Source organism: Salmo salar, chromosome 12 (assembly GCF_965601325.2).
Source record: "Salmo salar chromosome 12, fSalSal1, whole genome shotgun sequence".
Classification (NCBI taxonomy): domain Eukaryota; kingdom Metazoa; phylum Chordata; class Actinopteri; order Salmoniformes; family Salmonidae; genus Salmo; species Salmo salar.
This window is the reverse complement of record NC_138302.1, coordinates 62,251,683-62,275,668: the sequence shown is the minus strand read 5'-3', so window position 1 is coordinate 62,275,668 and position 23,986 is coordinate 62,251,683. Positions and strand designations below refer to the sequence as shown.

The window sequence follows — 23,986 nt, the reverse complement described above, 5'->3', positions numbered from 1 at the left end:
TATTTAAGGTTTCTACCATCTTTGTTTACGCTAAGGGCTAAAAATTACTCAAAGCAGCACAGACAGAAAACACAAACCTTCAAGCAGTAAGAGTTGAAAACCCCTTTATTCTGGATCATTCATCAAGAAAAGTTGTGTTCTTTTCCCTAAAGTAAATAATGCTTTACATTCGCCAAACAAAATAGTAAATGTGCCCTGCAATGGTATCATCCTTTAAAAAAGTAGCTAATAAACATAGCTAAGACTTGCATTATACTGCACTGTATGCAGTGTTAAAACAAGAAATTGGCTACACTGAACAGATCGGTTTAGTTGTAGTCATCAATGACAAAAAGTATGGATGGCTTCTGCTGGGAGTGTTCAAAAAACAACTTCCAATAATGTACAGAAGAATTGTGATTGTCCATTACCGCCTTTTGATAACTTACAAAATCTAACAGAACCAATGAACATGTTAAATATCCCTTCATTACAGTTGTACACGCTCAGTCCAAATGAAAGTAAATAGTTATCCCCATTACAAGGTTACAATATGTATCTGTTTTACATTATCTCTAGTGTTAATGCTTTTAAGGTCATGACTAGAACCTTACTGCTGATGAGAAGTTAAACAATTAGCCAACATATTTATTTTCTACATGAAGGACAATATTCAATATTCTTCCAGTGTCTAAGACTTGCCATTTAACAAAACAGAAACATGCATCTCAAAGAAAACAATAAGCGTCTTCAATTTATATCACAACCCTGTTTTGTTTAAATGGAGAGTCTCCTGTCAGATATAGGTGGTTATATGCCTCTAACATAATATTTAACAATTGTCCTACATGTATAGAGCAAAACATTTATATAAATCTTCTAATTAGGTAATAAAATGTGAGATACACCAACGTCAATTGAACCATCAATTAAACACCGCCCAGGGATAATTGGTGTTGAAAGTAATATAAAAGGCCTTTGGAAGTAAGACCAGCCAGTGTCTTCACAAAGGACTGAATGACTTGAGATCCATGTGCAGAACTAAAGTCTTTACCCAAATCACCCCTTGACATCAGTGCATGATTTCTTCAGGTTAGTCCAGGTTAGGATTAATGAGTGAAATATAGTCTCCTTGCCTCACATGACACTGAGTGTGTCCCGATATGGACTACCCATCCAGCACCATGTTGAGATGGAGTGGGGCCCCTCAGTGGCAGTTCTGGCAGTTAGGGTGGCAACGCGCCACATTGAATCGACATCCACAGCCTCCTGAGTTGTCCCCAGAACCCTGCAGAGAGGCATCAGATACGTAAGGAATAATCAACGAGTTCCAAGATGCACTAGCGGAGTGGAACTGACCAATACAGAGTTGCATTATTTCCCAGAGAACGCATAGAGCCCCGAGTTGATTATCCCTCATACCATGGCTATAATTTAACACATTAGCCACTAGAAAATAGTTTATTTAGCAAGTTTACAAGATTGTGACAGTAGTTGCCTTGGTAACCAAACAAATAGACTTGCTAGTTTAGCTAACTAAACCATCAAACAATAAAAAAGATTTTAAAAAATCAAATGTATTTATAAAGCCCATAGTGATATACTGCTGTGCTTTCGGAAAGTGTTCAGACCCCTCGACTTCTTCAAAATTTTGTTACGTTACAGCCTTATTCTAAAATGGATTAAAGAAAAAAAAAATCTGCAATCTACACAGAATACAGCATAATGACAAAGCGAAAACTGGTTTTTAGACATTTTTGCAAATGTATACAAATTATTTTTTGACTGGTACTGTAAGTATTAAACGTTGAAATTGAGCTCAGGTGCATCCTGTTTCCATTGATCATCCTTGAGCTGTTTCTACAACTTGATTGGAGTACACCTGTGGTAAATTCAATTGATTGGACATGATTGGGAAAGACACACACCTGTCTATATAAGGTCCCACAGTTGACAGTGCATGTCAGAGCAAAAAACCAAGCCATGAGGTCGAAGGAATTGTCCGTAGATCTCTGAGACAGGATTGAGTTGAGGCACAGATCTAGTGAAGGGTACCAAAACATTTCTGCAGCATTGGATGTCCCCAAGAACACAGTGGGTGGCCTCCATCATTATTAAATGGAAAAGGTTTGGAACCACCAAGACTCTTTTTTTGAGCTGGCCGCCCGGCCAAACTGAGCAATTGGGGGAAGAAGAACCCAATGGTCACTCTGACAGAGCTCTAGAGTTCCTCTGTGGAGATGGGAGAACCTTCCAGAAGGACAACCATCTCTGTAGCACTCCGCCAATCAGGCCTTTATGCAGTGGTGTAAAGAACTTAAGTAAAAATACTTTCAAGTACTACTTAAGTAGTTTTTTGGGGCATCTGTACTTTACTATTTATGTTTTTTACAACTTCTACTTCACTACATTCCTAAAGAAAATAATGTACTTTTTACTCCATACATTTTCCCTGAAGAAAATATTACGTTTTGAATGCTTAGCAGGACAGAAATGGTCCAATTCACACACTTATAAAGAGAACATCCGCGGTCATCCCTACTGCCTCTGATCTGGTGGACTCACTAAACACAAATGCTTAATTATGTCTGAGTGTTGGAGATAGCCCCTGGCTATCTGTAAAAAAAACCCCATAAAAACAAGAAAATGGTGCTGTGTGGTTTGCTTAATAGCAGGAATTTGAAATTATTTATACTTCTACTTTTGATGTTTAAGTAGATTTAAAACCAAATACTTTTAGACTTTTACTCAAGTAGTATTTTACTGGGTGACTTTCACTTGAGTTATTTTCTATTAAGGTATTGTTACTTTTACTCAAGTATAACAATTGGGTACTTTTTCCACCACTGCCTTTATGGTAGAGTGGTCAGACGGTAGCCACTCCTCAGTAAAAGGCACATGACAGCCCGCTTGGAGTTTACCAAAAGGCACCTAAAGACTCTCGGACCATGAGAAACAAGATTCTCTGGTCTGATGAAACCATGATTGAACTCTGGCACCATCCCTACGGTGAAGCATATTGGTGGCAGCATCATGCTGTGGGGATGTTTTTCAGCGGCAGGGACTGGGAGACTAGTCGGGATAGGGTAGTAATGGCGCTGGAGGAGATGGCTGCTGTTTAATGGGCTCTTAACCAACTGTGCTATTTTGTTAGTTTTTTCGCATTGTTTGTAACTTATTTTGTACATAATGTTGCTGCTATCATCTCTTAGGACCGAAAAGAGCTTCTGGACACTAGAACAGCAATTACTCACCTTGAACTGGACAAATAATTTTTCTTTAATGAGTCGGACGAGAGGGAATTACTCCAGACACCCGACAAGGCCCTCATCCCCGTCATTCGCGGGAGAAAAAGATGTAGATATCGCGGAAGGAGATCGGGGTGCCTTGTAAGGATCCGACGACAATTGGCTAATCTGCCTTTGCCATCGGTACTATTGGCCAACGTACAATCACTGGATAATAAAGTTGACAAACTACAAGCACGTATATCCTACCAATAAGACATTAAAAATGTTTATCTTCTGTTTCACCGAGTCGCGGCTGAACGACGACATGAATAACATACAGCTGTATCGGCAGGATAGAACAGCAGCCTCTGTTAAGACAAGGGGTGACGGTCTATGTATATTTGTAAACAACAGCTGGTAAACAATATCTAAGGAAGTATTGAGGTTTTGCTCACCTGAGGTAGAGTATCTCATGATAAGCTGTAGACCACGCCATCTACCAAGAGAGTTTTCATCTATATTCTTCGTAGCTGTCTATTTACCACCACAAACCGATGCTGGCACTAAGACCACACTCAATGAGCTGTATACGGCCATAAGCAAACAGGAAAATGCTCATCCAGGGAAACTTAAATCTGTTTTACCTCATTTCTACCAGCATGTTAAATGTGCAACCAGAAAGAAAAAAACTCTAGACCACATTTACTCCACACACAGAGACGTGTACAAAGCTCTCCCTCGCCCTCTATTTGGCAAATCTGACCATAATTCTATCCTCCTGATTCCTGCTTACAAGCAAAATCTGAAGCAGGAAGCACCAGCGACTTGGTCAATAAAAAGTGGTCAGATGAAGCAGATGCTAAGCTACAGGACTGTTTTGCTAGCACAGACTGGAACATGTAATGGGATTCTTCCTATGGCATTGAGGAGTACACCACATCAGTCAATGGCTTCATCAGTAACTGCATCGATGACGTCGAACCCCCACAGTGACTGTATGTACATACCCCAACCAGAAGCCATGGATTACAGGCAACATCCGCACTGAGCAAAAGGGTAGAACTGCCGCTTTCAAGGAGCGGGACTCTAACCCGGAAGCTTAGCAGAAATATTGCTATGCCCTCCGACGAACCATCAAACAGGAAAAGCTTCAATACAGGACTAAGATCGAATCGTACTACACCGGCTCCGATGCTCGTCGGTTGTGGCAAGCCTACCAGACGAGCTAAGTTATCTCTATGCTCGCTTCGAGGCAATTAACACTGAAACCTGTATGAGAGCATCAGCTGTTCCAGACGACTGTGTGATCACGCTCTCCGTAGCCGATATGAGTAAGAACTAAACAGGTCAAAATTCACAAGGCCGCAGGGCCAGACAGATTACAGGACATGTACAACGAGCATGCGCTGACCAACTGGCAAGTGTCTTCACTGACATTTTCAACCTCTCCCTTTCTGAGTCTGTAATACCAACATGTTTCAAGCAGACCACCATAGTCCCTGTGCCCAAGAACACTAAGGTAACCTACCTAAATGACTACCGACCCATAGCACTCACGTTTGCAGCCTTGAAGTTCTTTGAAAGGCTGGTCAAGGCTCACAACACCATTAACCCAGAAACTCTAGACCCACTCCAATTTGCATACCGCCCCAACAGATCCACAGATGATGCAATCTCTATTGCACGCCACACAGCCTTTCCTACCTGGACAAAAGGAACATCTATGTGAGAATTCTATTCATTGACTACAGCTCAGCATTCAACACCATAGTGCCCTCTAAGCTCATCACTAAGCTAAAGACTCTGGGACTAAACACCTCCCTCTGCAACTGGATCCTGGACTTCCTGACGGGCTGCCCCCAGGTGGTATGGGTAGGTAACAACACATATGCCACGCTGATCCTCAACACGGGGGTCCCTCAGGGGTGAGTGTACTCCCTGTTCACTCATGACTGCATAGCCAGGTACGACTCCAACACCATCATTAAGTTTGCCAATTACACAACAGTGGTAGGCCTGATCACCGACAACCACAAGACATTGTATAGGGAGGAGGTCAGAGACCTGGCCGTGTGGTGCCAGGACAACAACCTCTCCCTCAACGTAATCAAGACAAAGGAGATGATTGTGGACTACAGGAAAAGGAGGACCGAGCACGCCCCCAATCTCATTGACCGGGCTGTAGTGGAACAGGTTGAGAGTTTCAAGTTCCTTGGCGTCCACATCACCAACAAACTAACATGGTTCAAGCACACCAAGACTGATATGAAGAGGGCACGACAAAACCTATTCCCCCTCAGTAGTCTGAAAAGATTTGGCATGGGTCCTCAGATCCTCAAAACGTTATACAGCTGCAACATCGAGAGCATCCTGACTGGTTGCATCACTGCCTGGTATGGCAACTGCTCGGCCTGAAAGCCTTTAGTTGTTGATCGAGCACGGCCGTGAGCACGAGCTCTAATGACAACGGAATTGTCCGGTTGGAATATTATTGAAGATTCATGATAAAAACATCCTAAAGATTGATTATATACAACGTTTAACATGTTTCTACAAACTTTAATGGAACTTTTTTGACTTTTCGTCTGGATTTTGTGTATTTGGATTAATGAACTAAACGCTCGAACAAAAAGGAGGTATTTGGACAAAAATGATGGACTTTATCGAACAAAACAAACATTTATTGTGGAACTGGGATTCCTGGGAGTGCATTCCGATGAAGATCAAAGGTAAGTGAATATTTATAATGCTATTTCTGACTTTTGTTGACTCCACAACACGGCGGGTATCTGTATGGCTTGTTTTGGTGGCTGAGCGCAGTACTCAGATTATCGCATGGTGTGCTTTCACCGTAAAGCTTTTTTGAAATCTGATACAGCGGTTGCATTAAGGAGAAGTTTATCTATAATCCTATGTATAACACTTGTATTTGTAATCAAAGTTTATGAGTATTTCTGTAAATTGATGTGGCTCTCTGCAAAATCACTGGCTGTTTTGGAGGCAAAACATTACTGAACATAACACGCCAATGTAAACTGAGATTTTTGGATATAAATATGAACTTTATCGAACAAAACATACATGTATTGTGTAACATGAAGTCCTATGAGTGCCATCTGATGAAGATCATCAAAGGTTAGTGATTCATTTTATCTCCATTTCTGCTTTTTGTGAGTCCTCTTGGCTGGAAAATGGCTGTATGTTTTTTTTGTGACTAGGCGCTGACCTAACATAATCGTATGGTATGCTTTCGCCGTAAAGCCTTTTTGAAATCAGACACTGTGGCTGGATTAACAAGAAGTTTATCTTTAAAATGGTGTATAATACTTGTATGTTTGAGGAATTTTAATGATGAGATTTCTGTTGTTTGAATTTGGCGCCCTGCAATTTCACTGGCTGTTAGTGAGGTGGGACACTAGCGTCCCACATATCGCAGAGAGGTTAAGGGGTTGTAAGTAAGCATTTCACTGTAAGGTGACTTCGGGACAAGTCTCTGAATGTCTTTGAGTGGCCCAGACAGAGTGGCCCGGACTTGAACCTGATCAAACATCTCTGGAGAGACCTGAAAACAGCTGTGCAGCGACGCTCCCGATCCAACCTGACATAGCTTGAGAGGATCTGCAGAGAAGGATGGGAGAAACTTCCCAAATATAGGTGTGCCAAACTTGTAGCGTCATACGCAAGAAGACTCGAGGCTGTAATCGCTGCCAAATTTGCTTCAACAAAGTACTGAGTAAAGGGTCTGAATACCTATGTAATTGTGATATTTCCATTGTTTTTTATAAATTAGCAAAAATGTCTAACATCCTGTTTTTGCTTTATCATTATGGGGTAATGTGTGTAGATTGATGAGGGGGAAAAAAACTATTTAATACATTTTAGAATAAGGCTGTAACCTAACAAAATGTGAAAAAAGTCAAGGGGTCTGAATGCTTTCCGAAGGCACAGCCCTTCAAATGAGTGGTTTGGCCTTACATGCTGACCACACCGGTCGCGTCGCGTGACCGGGCATTGCAAAATAAATTTACACATACATGTTATTCAATCATTGCACCCACACTGTTCGCGTGCGCCAACGCGTGTCTGCGTTGCCAGACGCTAAAATAGATGCAGAACTCGCTGCAAGTCCTGCCTCTCCTATCTCCTCATTGGTTTTCAGAAGCACATACCCACGTGCCATCTTCTCATTGGTTTTTAGGAACATATACCCACGTGGGTGATTGAAAGATGAACTGAGGTCGTTGTGGTAATGCACCTTATTATGAAAGTTAGTTGCCAAAAGCCATATAGTCCAAAGAAGAAAAAGAATCCTGGAAGGAGGAGAGATGGCTAAAAACAATTCAGTTGACTGTTTCATGTGTAGATTAATTGTCGGAGTAGAGGACCTTGTGCATTTCAGGTAAAATAGCAACTCGATGTTTATATCCCAGGACAAATTAGCTAGCAACAGCAAGCTAGCTAGCTAAATTGCCATAAATGTTTAATGCTTTTCGACCTGTCCCCAAATTAATATAATTGGTTCAGAGTTTGTTTTGATATTTCAACCTGCATGTTGTGATCACATTTGATGTGGGGGAGACAAAATCAATTTGCGCACAATGGCGCACTCTCTCATGCGTCCGGTTTGGGCATGGTGTAACTGAAGAGCTCAGTGACTTTCAACGTGGCACCGTCATTTGATGCCACATTTCCAACAAGTCAGTTCATTAAATTTCTGCCCTGCTAGAGCTGTATAAATGCTGTTATTGTGAAATAGAAACGTCTAGGCGGAATAAAGGCTTTGCTATGAAGTGGTAGGCCACACAAGCTTACAGAACGGGACCGGCAAATGCTGAAGCGTGTAAAAATCGTCTGTCCTCGGTTGCAACACTCACTACCGAGTTCCAAACTGCCTCTGGAAGCAATGTTAGTACAAGAACTGTTCGTCAGGAGCTTCATGAAATGAGTTTCCATGGCTTGAGCAGCTGCACACAAGCCTAAGATCACCATGCGCAATGCCAAGCATCAGCAGGAGTGGTGTCTAGCTCACCGCCATTGGACTCTGGAGCAGTGGAAACACATTCTCTGGAGTGATGAAACACAATTCACCATCAGTCCGACAGACGAATCTGGGTTTGGCGGATGCCAGAAGAATTCTACCTGCCCGAATGCATAGTGCTAACTGTAAAGTTTGGTTGAGGAGGAAAAATGGTCTGGGGCTGTTTTTCATGGTTCGGGCTATGCCCATTAGTTCCAGTGAAGGGAAATTTTAACACTATAGCATACAATGACAATCTAGACGATTCTGTGCTTCCAACATTGTGGAACAGTTTGGGGAAGGCCCTTTTTTGTTTCAGCATGCCAATGCCCACGTGCACAAAGCGAGGTCCATACAGAAATGGTTTGTTGAGATCGGTGTGGAAGAACTTGACTGGCCTGCACAGAGACCTGACTTCAAGCCCATCAAACACCTTTGGGATGAATTAGAACGCAGACTGCGAGCCAGGCCTAATCGCCCAACATCAACGCCCGACCTCACTAATGCTCGTGGCTGAATGGAAGCAAGTCCCCACAACAATGTTCCAACATCTAGTGGAAAGCCTTCCCAGAAGAGTGGAGGCTGTTATGGAAGCTAAGGGGCGACCAACTCCATATTAACACCCATGATTTTGGAATGAGATGTTCGACGAGCAGGTATCCACATACTTTTGGTCATGTAGTGTATGTTTGAAATGGTGCCATAGGGTAGGTCTAAGAAGAATGGTCTAGTACGGCGAGGTATTAAGAGTGGGGAGGAAGTAGCTGTAAGAGTACATTTTGGTGTAACTGAAGGGCAAATCAAACGAAACGCCAACGAGTGTTTACACGCTGGAATTAGAATGCATGGCAGTGAATAACAGAAATCAGATGGGCCGCGAGCGTCGATGCCGTCAAAATCGTCATGCGCTTCAAATTAGAACACAAATATATTTTTCTTGCGTCGATTGAGCAATGCTCATTCGTTTTCGTTTGATTTGGCCTTAACTGTCTTACGTTTGGTCCCCAGCGAGCCTGCTTGGTGACCCAGCAGATCTCCGTCTTACACATCAGGCAGCAGATCCAATCACAGCCGTCCTTCTTCTGAACTATGACCTTACACTTAGGACAGTGCATGGCCTCCCCGTTCTGCAGTAAGGACTATCGAAGAAGACAACAGGAGCTCCAGGTTAGGTTTACCCATAGATATCATATCACAGTACAGTCGTATAATAACCCAATAGTGGGTTTAATCAAGATTAGGTATACCCGTAGACTTCACATATGGGTTCGGTAGTGTAATAGGCTGACAGTACATGTAATCTAAACCCATAAGCTTCATATTTCAGTTCAAAACTATAATAGGCCGATAGTATGTTTCACCCCCAAAAAACAGACTTCAAATAGCAGTTCAGTAGTGTAGTATGTCATGTTCAATCCAAGACAGTGCTATATCACTGAAAGGGAATACTATCTGCCTGTTACCACATTACCTCCAGCATCTGTGTGGTCTGTTTGGCAGCCACGTCGTTCTCAGCTCTGATCCGGAGATCATCTTGATACTCCTTGCAGTTCATGTCTTTGTGGATGGCCTTAAAAAGAGGTTGACCAAAAGGTTTGTAGTCCAAGCACCTTTTGTTATCTTCAGAATTTATTTTTGTATTCAAGGGTGGACAAAGGAGGAAGAGTAAGAGAGAGAAAGTTGACACACCTTGCAGAGGAGGCAGTTGGTCTCTTTGCAGAGCTCACAAATAAACTCATTGACTTCGTCCTCAAAGATGCACCAGCCAGCGCAGTCGGGGGTTTTGCAGTGGTAGCTGTTCTCACTCCGCGTCTCAGCAATACTGAGCCTCAGCTCTAGAAGCTTCTGGTGCTCCTCCTGAGAGAGAAGCTAAAGAGACAAAGAACAGGACACTGTAGAGTACAATGGAATGGATGAAATATATGTTATGGTGATGAATATTTTTCACAAAAATCATCTTTGGGTCTTTGAAAAGCACTATATAAATGCCATGTATTATTATTATTTATTATTATTATTATAAGCACCCTACATAAATGATACAAGGCATTATCATCACTTGATACAGAGAGCTATAGTGAGATTGCCTGGGTACAGTTCTGTTTTTCCTTTAGCCAACAAAGCATAAACTGACTGGCTGCCAGGCTAATGGTGAGAGCACCAGCAGGACTCACAGATTGGATCTCCCTGTCCTGCAGCTTTCTATCACAGCTGTAGTCTTCATCCCCATAAGGGCAGGTCACCTCTGGATCCATGCTATTCACTATGGTTCCTTTAAGACACTCCCTGTTTAGAGAAAACACGCAAATAAGAAGGCATTTAACCTGTATATGTCTCAAATTATTATATTATTTAGATGGTTGTTCTTTTTATTTATTATAGATACAACATTTATGGGAACATCTCTAATATTGATACAAGGTCAGTAAGTATTTAATTTCTATATTATTAATAGCAGTGGAGAGACAGTGATCTACTCCAGAGAGTACCAGCCAGGGCTGTGTCTCAATAGTTGTAGCTTTGTTTCCTCGTGCATGAGACAAGTAATGGAAGCCATTTTATAATATTAAGGCTTGATCAAAATGTACAGAACGGTTACCTGGAGGGAAATTGCGTAGGGTCCTCCTTTTTCAATCTCCGTCAAGGGGAGGGTTTAGTACTTTTTCAATCTAATCCAGGGGAGGGTCATGTAATTTGTAATTGACGTAATTTCAATATTTCTCAGTGTTTTCGAATTAGTTGCTTATTAGGCTATATATCAATGTGTGCTTGATGCCGCTCCTCATCTCTGATTTGCCGCTGGGCGTGCAATATCAAGTGTGCCTATAGGCTATTTAGTGTGATCTCAATCCAATGATCCATAGCCTATATGCCATAGGCTATGAAGTGCATGCTCGGAGAGGCACCGAGCAAAGTTGTATTTCTAAGATGGCTGCAGTGAAAATAAAACTAGGCTGCATTACACACGGATATTCCAACCTGAGCCCCGGCCTGCTCTGCTCTTGCTGATCATAAACTTTTTGTCTGCTGCCTAACCAATGGCTGTGCTGTGTAGGCCTTCAGTGGCAGTTCAGGAGGAGAGTCAAAGGCTTCTTCCAAATGTTTTTATTTATTAGACCTTGTCCAAAAAAATGCACTCTTGCGCGCGGACGAGCCTATATCCTATGTTCTGTCAGTTTGAAGAGAGTGCGAGAAGGAGAACCGGAGGTCAACTTTGATAGCTTGCTAATACTTTTAATACATTTAATTAAAAACAATATGTTTCTTGTCCATGATGTAGTTATCATATTTATTGACATCACAATAAGCCAAATTCGAGTAGCTTACATCGTGGGGCTAAAACTTGAAGCAGCAGCCGTGTCACAATCAATCGGAAATGGACACCTCATGGTGCTGAAAGTAGGCAAATTCAACTAGACATAATTCATTTCAACCATATTCATTTTTTAATTAGACTTAACTAACAACAAGAGGGCTTTATACTGGAGTCTATTTCTTCCTATTTAAAAAATAAGAGGTAGGCTTACCTGTTTGACAGACGAAATTAGGCTATAGCCATAAATTTGTCAGTCAATTCCTCCACCCACAACCTCCTGGCCTGCAGCCCTCTGCGCTATCAACTTCTGTGTTGCTATGCAATGCTTACAGGATGAAGAACAGTTTCTAAAACTGCTTATCTATGGCTCTGGTCTGTCCAGGAAGTGAGGGTAAACGGTATACATATTCTCTGCTATCAACTTTGTTTTAATTATTATTTTGGGTATAGGGGATGGTCATTGTTATTTTTCAAGCGTTCACAGAGGGTTTAAGTAAAATATATTTTGCTGAAGGGAGGGCCGTCCATTTTCATTTCAGAGAGGTCCGATTTTCTCCATGTAACCCCTATTATAAATAACGTTTACTCCCGTATTGAGATGTAGCCAAGATGTGTCATACCTGCAGAAAACATGAAGGCACTCCCGCAGTGTGGCTCCCTCCCCTGGCGGAATGGAGCAGAGGCAAATAGGACAGTCCAGCTCCTCTGTGTTGGGGACGAGGCTGTGGGCGTCTGTTTCCACCAGACTCAAGAAATTCCTCTCCCGCTCTTCCTCCAATGCCTTCATCGTCCCACAGCAGCAGAGCGGTAAAATTAAGGGAATGCTGACTTTCTAATTTAATAAGGTGGCTACACACATTACAACAGTCATACCAAGTGTCTTTTTAGCTATATGTAATTATGACATGATTGTCACAAATCTGAGTAACACGTGTATATCTCATATCTTGCAATTCATATCTTGTATAAAGCATTCACCTGCTGGTACTGTAGATTGGCCATCTCCTCTAGCTGGAGTCTCTGGACCTCCTGCTCATCAGGCTGGTAAACCTCAGGTACTTGATAATCTTCTGGTCTTTCAGACCCACACATCTCACAGCCCGGCCTCGTTGGCTTGTTAGCATAGGTGCACACAGAGCATGACCAACCCACCTAGTTGTCCCCACACACATATGCAAGCACACATTATTGTAGAAACGGGCATGGTTATCGTACATGTATACAATGAGCCATTGCACAGTTTGCATTATAATCTTACCTGAGGCTTTGGTTGCAGAGGAGGAGGAGCTGGGTGTTTAGTTTTGGGAGGTGGGGTTGGTCCAGTTGCTCCTCTGGCCAGTAGAGGACTCAATGACTCAATGATACCTATACCATGATGGCAACAAGTCAAAATACAAACATGGCTGTCTAAAATGGGGGGGGAAATATTTTAAGGTATAGGTTGGTGTAAGTGTGCATGTGTGTGTCACAAGCTGATACATTGACAACCTGTGCCTTGCTCAGTATACTAGGTTCTTATTGGAAGACTAAAAAGTGCTGTACGACAGATTATCCTTACTGTCTAGCCGACGGTGCTCCTCCTCCTGGTTCACTAGCTCCCGGCTGAGGTTGGCAGCCTGGGCAGACTTGATGTACAGGTAGGCTTGGTCTCCATTCTTCCTTACCCCATGGCTGTACAGAGTTGTAGAGTCCAGTGCCAGACGCTTCCCGATCACCCAGCTTTGCAGGGATGGATGAAATCCATAGTCACTATTGATCTGTAGAGAGAAATTCAAGAATGCATGGGGTCTCGGTCGCCAGTTTTTTTCATGGCAAATATGTGTTCAAGATAATGAGTAAATATCAGAGCGGTTGGTGAAAATGGGTTGCAACAATTATTTATTTTACCTTTTCTTTCAGATCTGAAATGGTCATGTCAAGTGTTACCAACAAAGTAACCGGAATATAGTTTTCTGACTGTGCATCCCCGACTCCCACCTTCAACCTGCAGCAAAGTAACCAATAGAGGTAACCGGGTCTGAATTTCTCAGCACTAAAACAAACAACACAGTTAAAACGGTGTTACAATTTATTAAATATGTCACTTTTTGGGTGAACCAACCAAATTCACATAGAAATTGGTGTTATAGATGTGTCATTCTCATTGAAAGCAAGTATAAGACGTTCTATGTGCACTATTTCTATGCTTCACATGCTTAAATTTCGTATTTCCATCTTTTACTTTCGGTTTGGTACACCAGCTTCAAACAGCTTAAAACGCAATAATTTTGTTTATGGAAAATATATTTCATAGCGGTTTGAATGGTACAATGATTCTCTACACTCTACTTGTTTGTTTTAACTATTAGAATTGTAGCAACCAGGAAATGGTGGCGCGATTTCTGCATAGTGCATCTTAACGTTTTTCAAGATGGTGAGCGATAAAGAGTAAAATAATCCACAATCGCTTGTACCAAATAGCTTGTTACAGCCTAATTACATGTTGATTATTCCACGTGCGTTTATTCTGTTATAGGCTAATCCTATGTAATTAATGTAAAGTATGACCCAACAGAATACTAATAAATGATTCCACCTACCGAATAGAGTCTTGGGAGTAAGCCTTGCGGGAGATCATGACAGATACTGGTAAACACAACTCTGCCAGCTGCTCTGAACACCTTTTGGCTTCCTCTTTGTCACCGCAGCTGATGGCCTCACTCAACAACTGGGCTAGCTCCTCCGCTGCAATACAAAAATGACATTTTCATCAATGCAAAGAACACTCAATAGTCAATAAAACTTGGTCAAAAATAGACCAGCTATTGTACGTTTCACGTTCATATGATGCCATACTATCATTGCTCTTTGGCCGTTTATTGACCTGCCCATTTAGACATGATCAGGAAATCAGATAGGAGACTATTATGAAAATTCTTTATTCTTACCCTCTATTAAGTTGCTTGTGAAGACCTCAGGAGAAGTCATAGTTAGACCTATTTTAAGAAATGACAAGAATAAGAAAGTAATGATGCAGAGAAGAATAACAGAGTGAAAAACAACATCATGTGAAATGGAAACGTTCACTTTGACAGCACTCTATCCCATAAGGAAGACCATTACTATTAATATTGTATTGTATGCTAAACGACATGTGATACTTTACCCATAAGTATCCAGAGGCTACCAAAATTGAGAGGGAAATTTGCAAAGAATGGGTCACACACAGCACAGAGTGAAGGTGGTAAAGGCGGTCGAGCTTCAAGTTGTAAAACTGCAAATGGGTTTCTCACCTGATCAGCGGGCAGTTACGTAATTGGGCTATCAGGCTTCTTCATAGAGTTTCCTCATCTGTTGACAATTAACTTACCTTTCTCTTGCCTCAAGATTTAACGTAATTATAGAACTTGAAACCACTTCTGTTTACGTGTGGCTACTTCATTATCGAGATTAGAAGGCTAGCTGAATGAAAAGTGAAACGAAACTTAGCTAGCTATATTCAGGAAGTACGTTTTTAAAGGATTCATTTGCATATAGCAATTTATGACATATCAGTACTGTACATAGATAGTGATGAGAGACTGCCGTTTCATAACATCCAGATAGACCAATATGTATTTTAATAATTTATGACATGATATTTGCTTTTTGTGTGTTAACTTTTAATGCAAGTGCAAGTCTACTATTAATGATCGAAGAGGGGGTGTTATTATAATACGTCATTGCATGTTTATATGGCCCCATGGCGCCCCCTCCAGGCAAGATGCGCTAAAAGAGGAAGGGCTTGTAGGGAAGAAGGAAGTGCAGTTACACTGAGGAGGGATCAAAACAACAAAATTGTTTTGCTGTTTTAATAGACAAATTCAGGTGCATATCGAATGCGAAAGGCTTCGAGAAGCCTGGGATTTCTCTTTAAGTTCTGATACAAAAGCTGGGATGAAGATTTTTGTATCTAATTTCAGCTTATTTAATGGCAGGTATTGGAAATTTCACAGTAAAAAGCAAGACATTTTTATCAGAAATATAAGTGCCTTAAGCCATCGACAAAGGTATTTACATCATCCGTAAATGAATCGGGCAATATTGAATTTAAAGTGTGTGATTGAAATTGGTTACTTTGGTGTTGAATTAAGCGAGCGCAAGATACACCGAACTGTTTTGCGCGCTCGAGCTGAGGATCTTCATTCTCCACGGCCCGTTGTCTCGGAGGTATTAAATGCAAGGCAAGCTTTGTTGCAGGATTAGCAAAATGGCTAGCTCCATTAGCTAGGCAGCTTGATAGGCCTGAAAAGTTTATGCGTTCGCTGTTTTTTGAACGACACATTTGACAGAGTTTATTTGTTGTGGGCCAGTGCATAGCTAATTGTTAGCCTAACTAAATTAGTACGACCATTGTTGAATATCTAACTAAAGTGTACAAAGCAAGACAGGGGTGTAAAGACAAGTGTAATTTTGTTTATCAGAATTGATGACCTGACCTCCTGGTGGTGACAAATAGCAGTGTAGTATTCAAGCTTTGGTGCTAAACAGGGGATGAGTGCATTTTTTAAATATTTATATTTTGCATAAGAAAACAAACTCACGATGAAACTCCTGGAGAATTCAAGTTTTGAAGCCATAAACACCAGACTCACCATTGAAATGGGGGACTGTCAGATAATAGGAAGGTAAGTTCTCAACACTTCAGTAGTGCCATCAACCCATTTGGTATGTAGACCTAGAAACGGGAAAACATTTGCACTGAATTTAACAGACCTAACTTAACTTTGTTCCACAGGAAGTCGATTTTCACAACCACATCATTTGCTTAAGTAGATGCATGATGTGATGAACCGTTCTTTGTTTTGCACTGTGTCTTTCCTCAGGATCGAAAGCTACTCTTGCAAGATGGCAGGCGAGGACAAGCAGATGTTCAAACAGTTCTGCCAGGAGGGACTGCCTCATGTCCTGGAAGCCCTGTCCCCTCCACAGTCCTCAGGAATCAGCCCCAACAAGTAAGACTACAGATCTGCAGAAAAACATTGTTTTGAGCTCAAGAAGCAGTAGTCGCAGTATGCAAATCAGAAAGCTAAATGAACAGCTCTTTCACTGAGGTGATTCGGTTCCAAACATACACCGAAAAGATCCCTTCAAAAAGAGCTGTTCGTTCGTGAACGACCCATCACTAGTTGGTATCAGACCTCATGCTCCGATACCGCCTGCCTGAAGGTAAGGGAGAGAACAGCTCGTTTATGGGGTCCTAGATGATGTTGCGTGCCTTCCTCAGGCACCGTTTCGAGTAGATGTCCTGTATGGGTGGGAGCACGGTCCCAGTGATTTACTGGGCCGTCTTCACCACCCGGTCAGGATGCTCTCGATGGTGCAGCGGTAGTATTTGGAGAGGACCCGGGGGCAGCATGTCGGTTTTCTTCAGCCGCCTTAGGAAGTAGAGATCTATTCAGTACTTGGGAGAAATGGTCAGTGTTTTTCAGATAAATGTAACTAATGCATGTAGAGTTCACACACACTTTATAGTAGATGTGTAATCTAGTGAATTGAATGTGTTCTAGTCATTACACTTCTATCTGTATTCTGTAATGCTCATGGCCTGGTCACTTGAAGACCTAGAAGAATCCTTTAGTTCCTGTCAAGTAGACAGTTGAAATGACAAGTATTCACAAGTGTGCACTGAATATCTTAATAACACTAACTAGGGTCTGGTTTTGTGCTGTGGTGTAGGTTGAGCCAGAGTCAGAGTGGAGACGAGGGGGAGGGGCCTCTCTCTGACAAGTGCAGCAGGAAGACCCTCTTCTACCTGATTGCCACCCTCAACGAATCCTTCCGCCCCGACTATGACTTCAGCCGCACCAAGAGCCACGACTTCAGCAGAGAGCCCAGTATAAACTGGGTGAGGATTTAATATCTCTTACCTACACAACTGTGCCTGTACCTGCCTCACGTTGCTGGTAGGAATTGCTTACACCAGAACCAGCGTATTCTGCTGGTTTTGCGTCGTGGCTTTCACTACACAGTAGCTGGAGTTGATTGGGCTTGACGTGCCGAGGCAGCTTGTACACGACCCAAAGCCTGTCTGGTCTCATGTGGTATGAGACTGTAATCCATTACCTGGAGGACAAAAGGCTTGGGAAGGGGACTAACAGATCAACTCCAAAATGAGAAGTACAACACACTGTGCTTGAATCTATTAGTTGATGTCTAGACATGGTCAGTGTTGGCTAAATCCTAACAGGGCCTGATAAACACGAAAGTCCTGTGTTTGAATGGCATTATTAACGCGGTGTATGATGTTAGGTGTTCAACGCGGTGAACAGCAGCCTGTCGGCGGCGGCTGGGGAGGAGTACAGTCGGCTACAGCCCCAGCTGTGGGAGGCCATCGACACAGAGATCTGCCTGTCGGAGTGTGACATCTACAGGTGAGCAATGCCATTTTTTCTTAAAGGTAGAGAGGGTATGTGTTGTAGACAGCGGGTATTTGTGGTCTGGAGTTGGCAGCGCTATCACTACACCAGACTCCGGCACGAGCACCGCCACCTTTAAACATATGCGAGGAGACATACCGGTAATTGACAAAATAAACACCAACAGTGTCTTAATAGGGCATTGTGCCACCACAAGCCAGAACAGCTTCAAAACACCTTTGCATAGATTCTACAAGTGTCTGGAACTCTATCGGAGGGATGCGACATCATTCTTCGACAAGAAATTCCATAATTTGTTGTTTTGTTGATGGTGGTAGAAAACACTGTCTCAAGCGCCGCTCCAGAGTCTCCCATAAGTGGTCAATTGGGTTGAGATCTGGTGACTGAAACACACACCCTTTAAACCCCATATGCTCCTTTGAGACCCCTCTTTCAAAGTCACTGAGGTCTCTTCTTCTAGCAATGGTAGCCAAAATAATGGGCAACTGGGCATTTTTATACATCAACTTAAGCATGATGGGATATTCATTCCTTAATTAACTCAGGAACCACACCTGTGTGGAAGCACCTGCTTTCAAAATACTTTGTATAGTCATTTACTCAAGGGTTTGCTTCATTTTGGTAGTTACCTATACATGTCATTTGTAAACCAGAATGTAAAGGCCATTTTGTTTTGTATGCTGCAGCTACAACCCAGACCTGGACTCTGACCCGTACGGAGAGGAAGGCAACATGTGGTCCTTCAACTACTTCTTCTACAACACGAGGCTGAAGAGGATCGTCTTCTTCACATGCCGCTCGGTCAGGTAAGACTGCAAAACACATTATTACAGTTTTGTGCACTGTTTTGAAAGTCCTCAATTTTAATCATCTTGATTGATGTGCACAGTTCTTTGGGCTTGTAATAAAAATGGACTAATTAACAAAATATTAATGTATTATTTTTGAATGACCTATACCTTTTTTAACTTCTCATGTCCATTTGACGTGACAGTTGTCTGGGTATGGTATTCTTTCATCTGAGTGGAAATCATCTGTTTACGATCTGAACATGGTTGGTCAAAGACAATATAACTGCATACTGGCAATACGATCAACAAAATAAATACTTACCTTTTGCTCAAAGCTCAATGCATGGATAAATATCGTTGGCAGTCAGTCAACATAGCCAAAGAACCAGGGAAGGGATAGAAATGAAGCTAGCCTGCTAGGCTGAGGCTAGTACTTTTCAGACTGGGCTGTTAGAAACTAACCCGGCAGTGATATTTTGTCTTTTCAAACATCGCATGGCACAGATTTTGGACCCGAATGTTACCTGGGCCAGTAGAAATCTGTCTACTACTCTGACTGGCGAATGCCCAAAATACTTCTATTCCATCCCTGAAAGAATTCCTTATACATTGAAAAGGTCTGTGGTGAGCAACGTTTGCTTTTGTCTCCGCGTGTTAGTTTATTCATGAACCCACGGGACTCTGGCATAGGCAACGAACTGGACCTGGAGCTGGATGAAGATTGTTATGATGAGAACATGGATGAAGAGAGGTGAGGAGGACACACTGCCTGCATTCTTCACAGAAATGTTTCCCCAAATAGAAAAACAGAAAATGTGATTGGTATGGAAAACATAGAGAATGCAACTGTTTTACAGTCTTTATGTTGAATTAGTACTGTTCGTGGATGCATCGTTTGGGGCGGTCTAATCTTCTAATCTGAACCATGTATTTCTTCTCTCAGTAGGTATGGTGCCCTGTGTGCCCAGTGACGCGCCAGTCCCATTCTCATGCAGGAGCAGACAGTATACTTGGATGTCTGTCTGTACCCACGTCGCCACCATTTCTCTTACAATCTTAAACTCGTTCGCGTTGGGATTTTACTTCAATTTTTTTCTTATTCATTTGTTTGGTGGACCTCATGTTTTACTGAAGTCAGACTGTGAGCTTGGAACTCTGTTACTTTATTTGTGTCTCGTTTTAGTTTTCCATTGCTATGTTCTCCTTACCTTGTTTATCAGAAGCAAAAGCTTTTATGTTTGGCGTGTGTTGTTTGACCTGGTATTGGAGCAAGTTCTGGCACTCATTAATTTGCAACATATTTCACATTCTCTATGCTGGTTTTGGTAAGCACAGTTTGGGATTTTTATGATCATGTTCTGTTTTTCAAGCTTTACCATTCCAAAGTGTGGGCTGTTGTAGTACCAAATTGACTCAACTTTGGTTTAGGACCATTCTCAGACTGCATGCTTGAGGGCATGTTTGAACACAAGGGGGCATACTCAACTTAGCTGATGGAAAACTCACATACCAGTTTGAATCAGTCTGCCTCTTGGATATGTTATGCCTTCCATACCAATGCTACTCAAACCTACAATGTTTTTATTTATTTAGCGACAGAACTTAGTGCAGTCTATAGTTTTATGGTTCAAGCCAGGAAATACAATTCTGCTGCATCGCTGTTCCAAAAGTACTCCAGAATCTAGTTCGGATTCTCAATTCTATGGGGTGTTTTAAGGACGAGTGTGACATGTGAATTCTCACACCAAATACAAACTCTGCCTGTAGAGTGTACTGTTTGAACCTAATTTACATATCTTGTATTTTAAGAACTTTAAGTAATTTTAGGTATTGCTTTAGTTGAACAATTTTTTGTTTGTCTGAAGAGTTTATGATAGCAGAAGTCTAGCTATAGAGCAGTTTCCGTTTAGTCCAACTATTGCTCTCCCACCGTGTGTGGTGTTTTGAAATGTCATTTTAGACTTATAGTTTCAAAACAAATCTAGTCTCTTTCCTTTTACTGAAAAATTCCCAGTAGAGATCCGTGATGCCTATCGTCCAACTTTCCTTATCAAATGATGCATGATGGAAATGTACTTAATATAGAATAATGCATTTGTGATTAATGGGAGGACTGAAGGCTACCTATTTAGGGCTAGTAGTGTGAGTGGTTGGTTAGCCGGATATCGATCCTCACAGCTACTGTATCAGTATTGTGTTTGTCCTACTGAATACCAGCTGGACAGTCTTACTGTAACAGATGTAGGATATTCATTTGATCACCCTGTTGCAGGTGAACTTTCCTGCAATGCAGGACATTTTAAACTTGTAGTGTACTTAAGGTTTAAAAAGTAATTACCACTTTGAAATTTTAGACTGGATTTTCCCTTACAAAACATGTCAATTAATTATAATTCACATTTCCTGTTGCTGCAGGATTATTTTCCTGCTGGAGCAAACGGGCTCAAATTAAGATCCTACATCTGTATGTGGCATAAGTCTTGCTCTTGGCTGTTTTTGTTCAAGTAAAATGTGACAAAGACTCATCCTTTGTACGTTGGGTACAAAATAGTAGAAAAATACAGGTGGGTATTCTAAAGTTGCATCTAATCCCTTCTATGTGATGTATATCTATCTGCCTCTAGTGTAGAACATGCTCCCTAGAGATGTTACCGCAAACCTGTCCTGAATTTACTCAGATATTGATTTCAAATGTCAACAACATCCAAAGTGATCAGCGTATTAGCTTTAGACATACATACTTTGTGCAGGTAGATATGGCTACAGTACATATTTCCTTGTTGGTTGTCTTATTTGTCTACTTAACAGAGGTTTTAGACGTACTGTACATTACCAGTCAAAAGTTTGGACACACCTGCTCATTCAAGGGTATTTTTTACTATTTTCTACATTGTAGAATAATAGTGAAGACATCAAAACTATGAAATAACACATATGGAATCATGTAGAAACCAACAAAGTGTTAAACAAATCAAAATATATTTAGAGATTCTTCAAAGTAGCCACCCATTGCCTTGATGCCGCTTGGCCATCGCTCATCCATATATTTATATGTACATATTCTTATTCTATCCCTTTACATTTGTGTGTATGAGGTGGTTGTTGTGGAATTGTTAGATTACTTGTTAGATATTACTGCACTGTTGGCACTAGAAGCACAAGCATTTCGCTACACTCACATTAACATCTGCTAGCCATGTGTATGCGACCAATAAAATGTTATTTGAAGACAGCTTTGCACACTCTTGGCATTCTCTCAACCATCTTCATGAGGTAGTCACCTGGAATGCATTTCAATTAACAGGTGTGCCTTGTTAAGTACATTTGTGGAATTTCTTTCCTTATTGCGTTTGAGCCAATCAGTTGTGTTGTGACAAGGTAGGGGCGGTATACAGAAGATAGCCCTATTTGGTAAAAGACCAAGTCCATGTGATGGCAAGTACGGCTCAAATAAGCAAAGAGAAACAACAGTCCATCATTACTTTAAGACATGAATGTCAGTCAATCCGGAACATTTCAAGAACTTTGAAAGTTTCTTCGAGTGCAGTTGCAAAAACCATCAAGCGCTATGATGAAACTGGCTCTTGTGAGGAACCGCCACAGGAATGGAAGACCCAGAGTTACCTCTGCTGCACCTCAGATTGCAGCCCAAATAAATGCTTCACAGAGTTCAAGTAACAGACACATCTCAACATCAACTGTTCAGAGCACACTGAGTGAATCAGGCCTGAGGGGTCGAATTACTGCAAAGAAACCACTACTAAAGGACATTAAATAATAAGAGACTTGCTTGGGCCAAGAAACACGAGCAATGGACATTAGACTGGTGGAAATCTGTCCTTTGGCCTGATGAGTCCACATTCAAGATATTTGGTTCCAACTGCTGTGTCTTTGTGAGACAAGAATAGGTGAACAGATGGTCTCCGCATGTGTGGTTCCCACCATGAAACATGGAGGAGTTGGTGTGGGGTGCTTTGCTGGTGACACTGTTGGTGATTTATTTAGAATTCAAGGCACACTTAACCAGCATGGCTACCAGATTCTGCAGCGATACCCAATCCCATCTGGTTTGCGCTTAGTCCCACTATCATTTGTTTTTCAACAGGACAATGGCCCAACACACCTCCAGGCGGTGTAAGGGCTATTTGACTAAGAAGGAAAGTTAAGGTGCTGCATCAGATGACCTGGCCTCCACAATCACCTGACCTCAACCCAATTGAGATGGTTTGGGATGAGTTGGAACGCAGAGTGAAGGAAAAGCAACCAACAAGTGCTCAGCATATGTGGGAACTCCTTTAAGACTGTTGGAAAAGCATTCCCCATGAAGCTAGTTGAGAGAATGCCAAGAGTGCAAAGCTTTCATCAAGGCAAAGGGTGGCTATTTTTGAAGAATCTGAAATATATTTTGATTTCTTTAACACTTTCTTTGGTTACTACATGATACCATATGTTTCATATTTTTTATGTCTTCACTATTATTCTACAATGTAGAAAATAGTAAAAATAAAGAAAAACCCTTGTAGCTGTGTCCAAACGTTTGACTGGTACTGTACATGTCACTGTTGATTTGTTGTGATCAATTTGGCCCATGTGTGATAACCAGGTGGTTGTCATGGTAGGGACAGGCAAGCTTTTTTTCTGACTTCCTGACGATATGTTCCAATTACATACTAAGAAGCAAGATATTATTGCTAAAGAAGGCTCATGATTTTGTATCAGAGCCACATTTATTTTAGTACCTTGTGTTAAAGACCAGGATATATTATCTGTCAAAACATTTGGTTTTAAATTCCCATCCAAGGTTGACCTATTTATTTAATACATTGCAAAAGAGTTTAATTTTCTTTCTGGCACCTTTTAAAGACCTCATAGTTGTTTCTTTTCTCAACTTGTATCATTTGTCACCAACTCACCATGTACAACAAAGGTCTTGACTAAAACATGTTTTTATAACACTGATTTAAATAATGTAGATGCGTTATTCTCTTGACAAACTCAGGTGAGTGTTTTTCTTTCAAAATCGGTGTAATCCAACCAGTACAAGACTTAGGGGCTAGGTAGCGCATTATTACTATTGTCAGCCATAGCAGAAACCCGACAATCTTTACTATTAAGTATGAATTGGCCATAACCCCGGTCCTTGCACGTTACATCCTGGTATTAGTCCAAGCTGCATCAAAGCGTGCGTATAGTTAAATAATTTCTTGATTCCTGCAATTATTTTTCTGACCCGGAAAAGAGAGATTGGGTAATGA

General features: G+C 41.5%; 2 protein-coding genes across 5 annotated transcripts; one reads left to right on the top strand and one right to left on the bottom strand.

Annotated features, from left to right (window-relative positions):
* Positions 1-78: 78 nt before the first annotated feature.
* On the bottom strand, positions 79-14,972 carry rbck1 (RanBP-type and C3HC4-type zinc finger containing 1). 2 transcript variants are annotated; one of them, NM_001139985.1, is made up of 13 exons: positions 14,815-14,972; positions 14,470-14,517; positions 14,122-14,266; positions 13,430-13,526; positions 13,101-13,299; positions 12,801-12,907; positions 12,521-12,694; positions 12,163-12,323; positions 10,401-10,512; positions 9,916-10,095; positions 9,698-9,796; positions 9,222-9,365; positions 79-1,267 (listed from the first exon to the last, which is right to left on the bottom strand). In NM_001139985.1, the coding sequence occupies exons 2-13, from the start codon at positions 14,507-14,509 to the stop codon at positions 1,187-1,189; spliced, it is 1,539 nt and encodes a 512-aa protein (NP_001133457.1). In that variant the 5' UTR covers positions 14,510-14,517; positions 14,815-14,972; the 3' UTR covers positions 79-1,186. The 2 variants fall into 2 exon arrangements, with proteins under 2 accessions (NP_001133457.1, XP_013987750.1); XM_014132275.3 differs by lacking the exon at positions 14,815-14,972 and adding an exon at positions 14,688-14,807 and having other exon boundaries at positions 88-1,267.
* Positions 14,973-15,287: 315 nt separating this feature from the next.
* On the top strand, positions 15,288-23,614 carry LOC106565397 (repressor of RNA polymerase III transcription MAF1 homolog). 3 transcript variants are annotated; one of them, XM_014132463.3, is made up of 8 exons: positions 15,288-15,498; positions 16,092-16,188; positions 16,387-16,515; positions 17,240-17,408; positions 17,813-17,934; positions 18,627-18,746; positions 19,390-19,482; positions 19,678-23,614. In XM_014132463.3, the coding sequence occupies exons 1-8, from the start codon at positions 15,492-15,494 to the stop codon at positions 19,700-19,702; spliced, it is 762 nt and encodes a 253-aa protein (XP_013987938.1). In that variant the 5' UTR covers positions 15,288-15,491; the 3' UTR covers positions 19,703-23,614. The 3 variants fall into 3 exon arrangements, with proteins under 3 accessions (XP_013987938.1, XP_013987936.1, XP_013987939.1); XM_014132461.3 differs by having other exon boundaries at positions 15,289-15,498; positions 19,675-23,614; XM_014132464.3 differs by having other exon boundaries at positions 15,289-16,188; positions 19,675-23,614.
* The last annotated feature ends 372 nt before the right edge of the window (positions 23,615-23,986 follow it).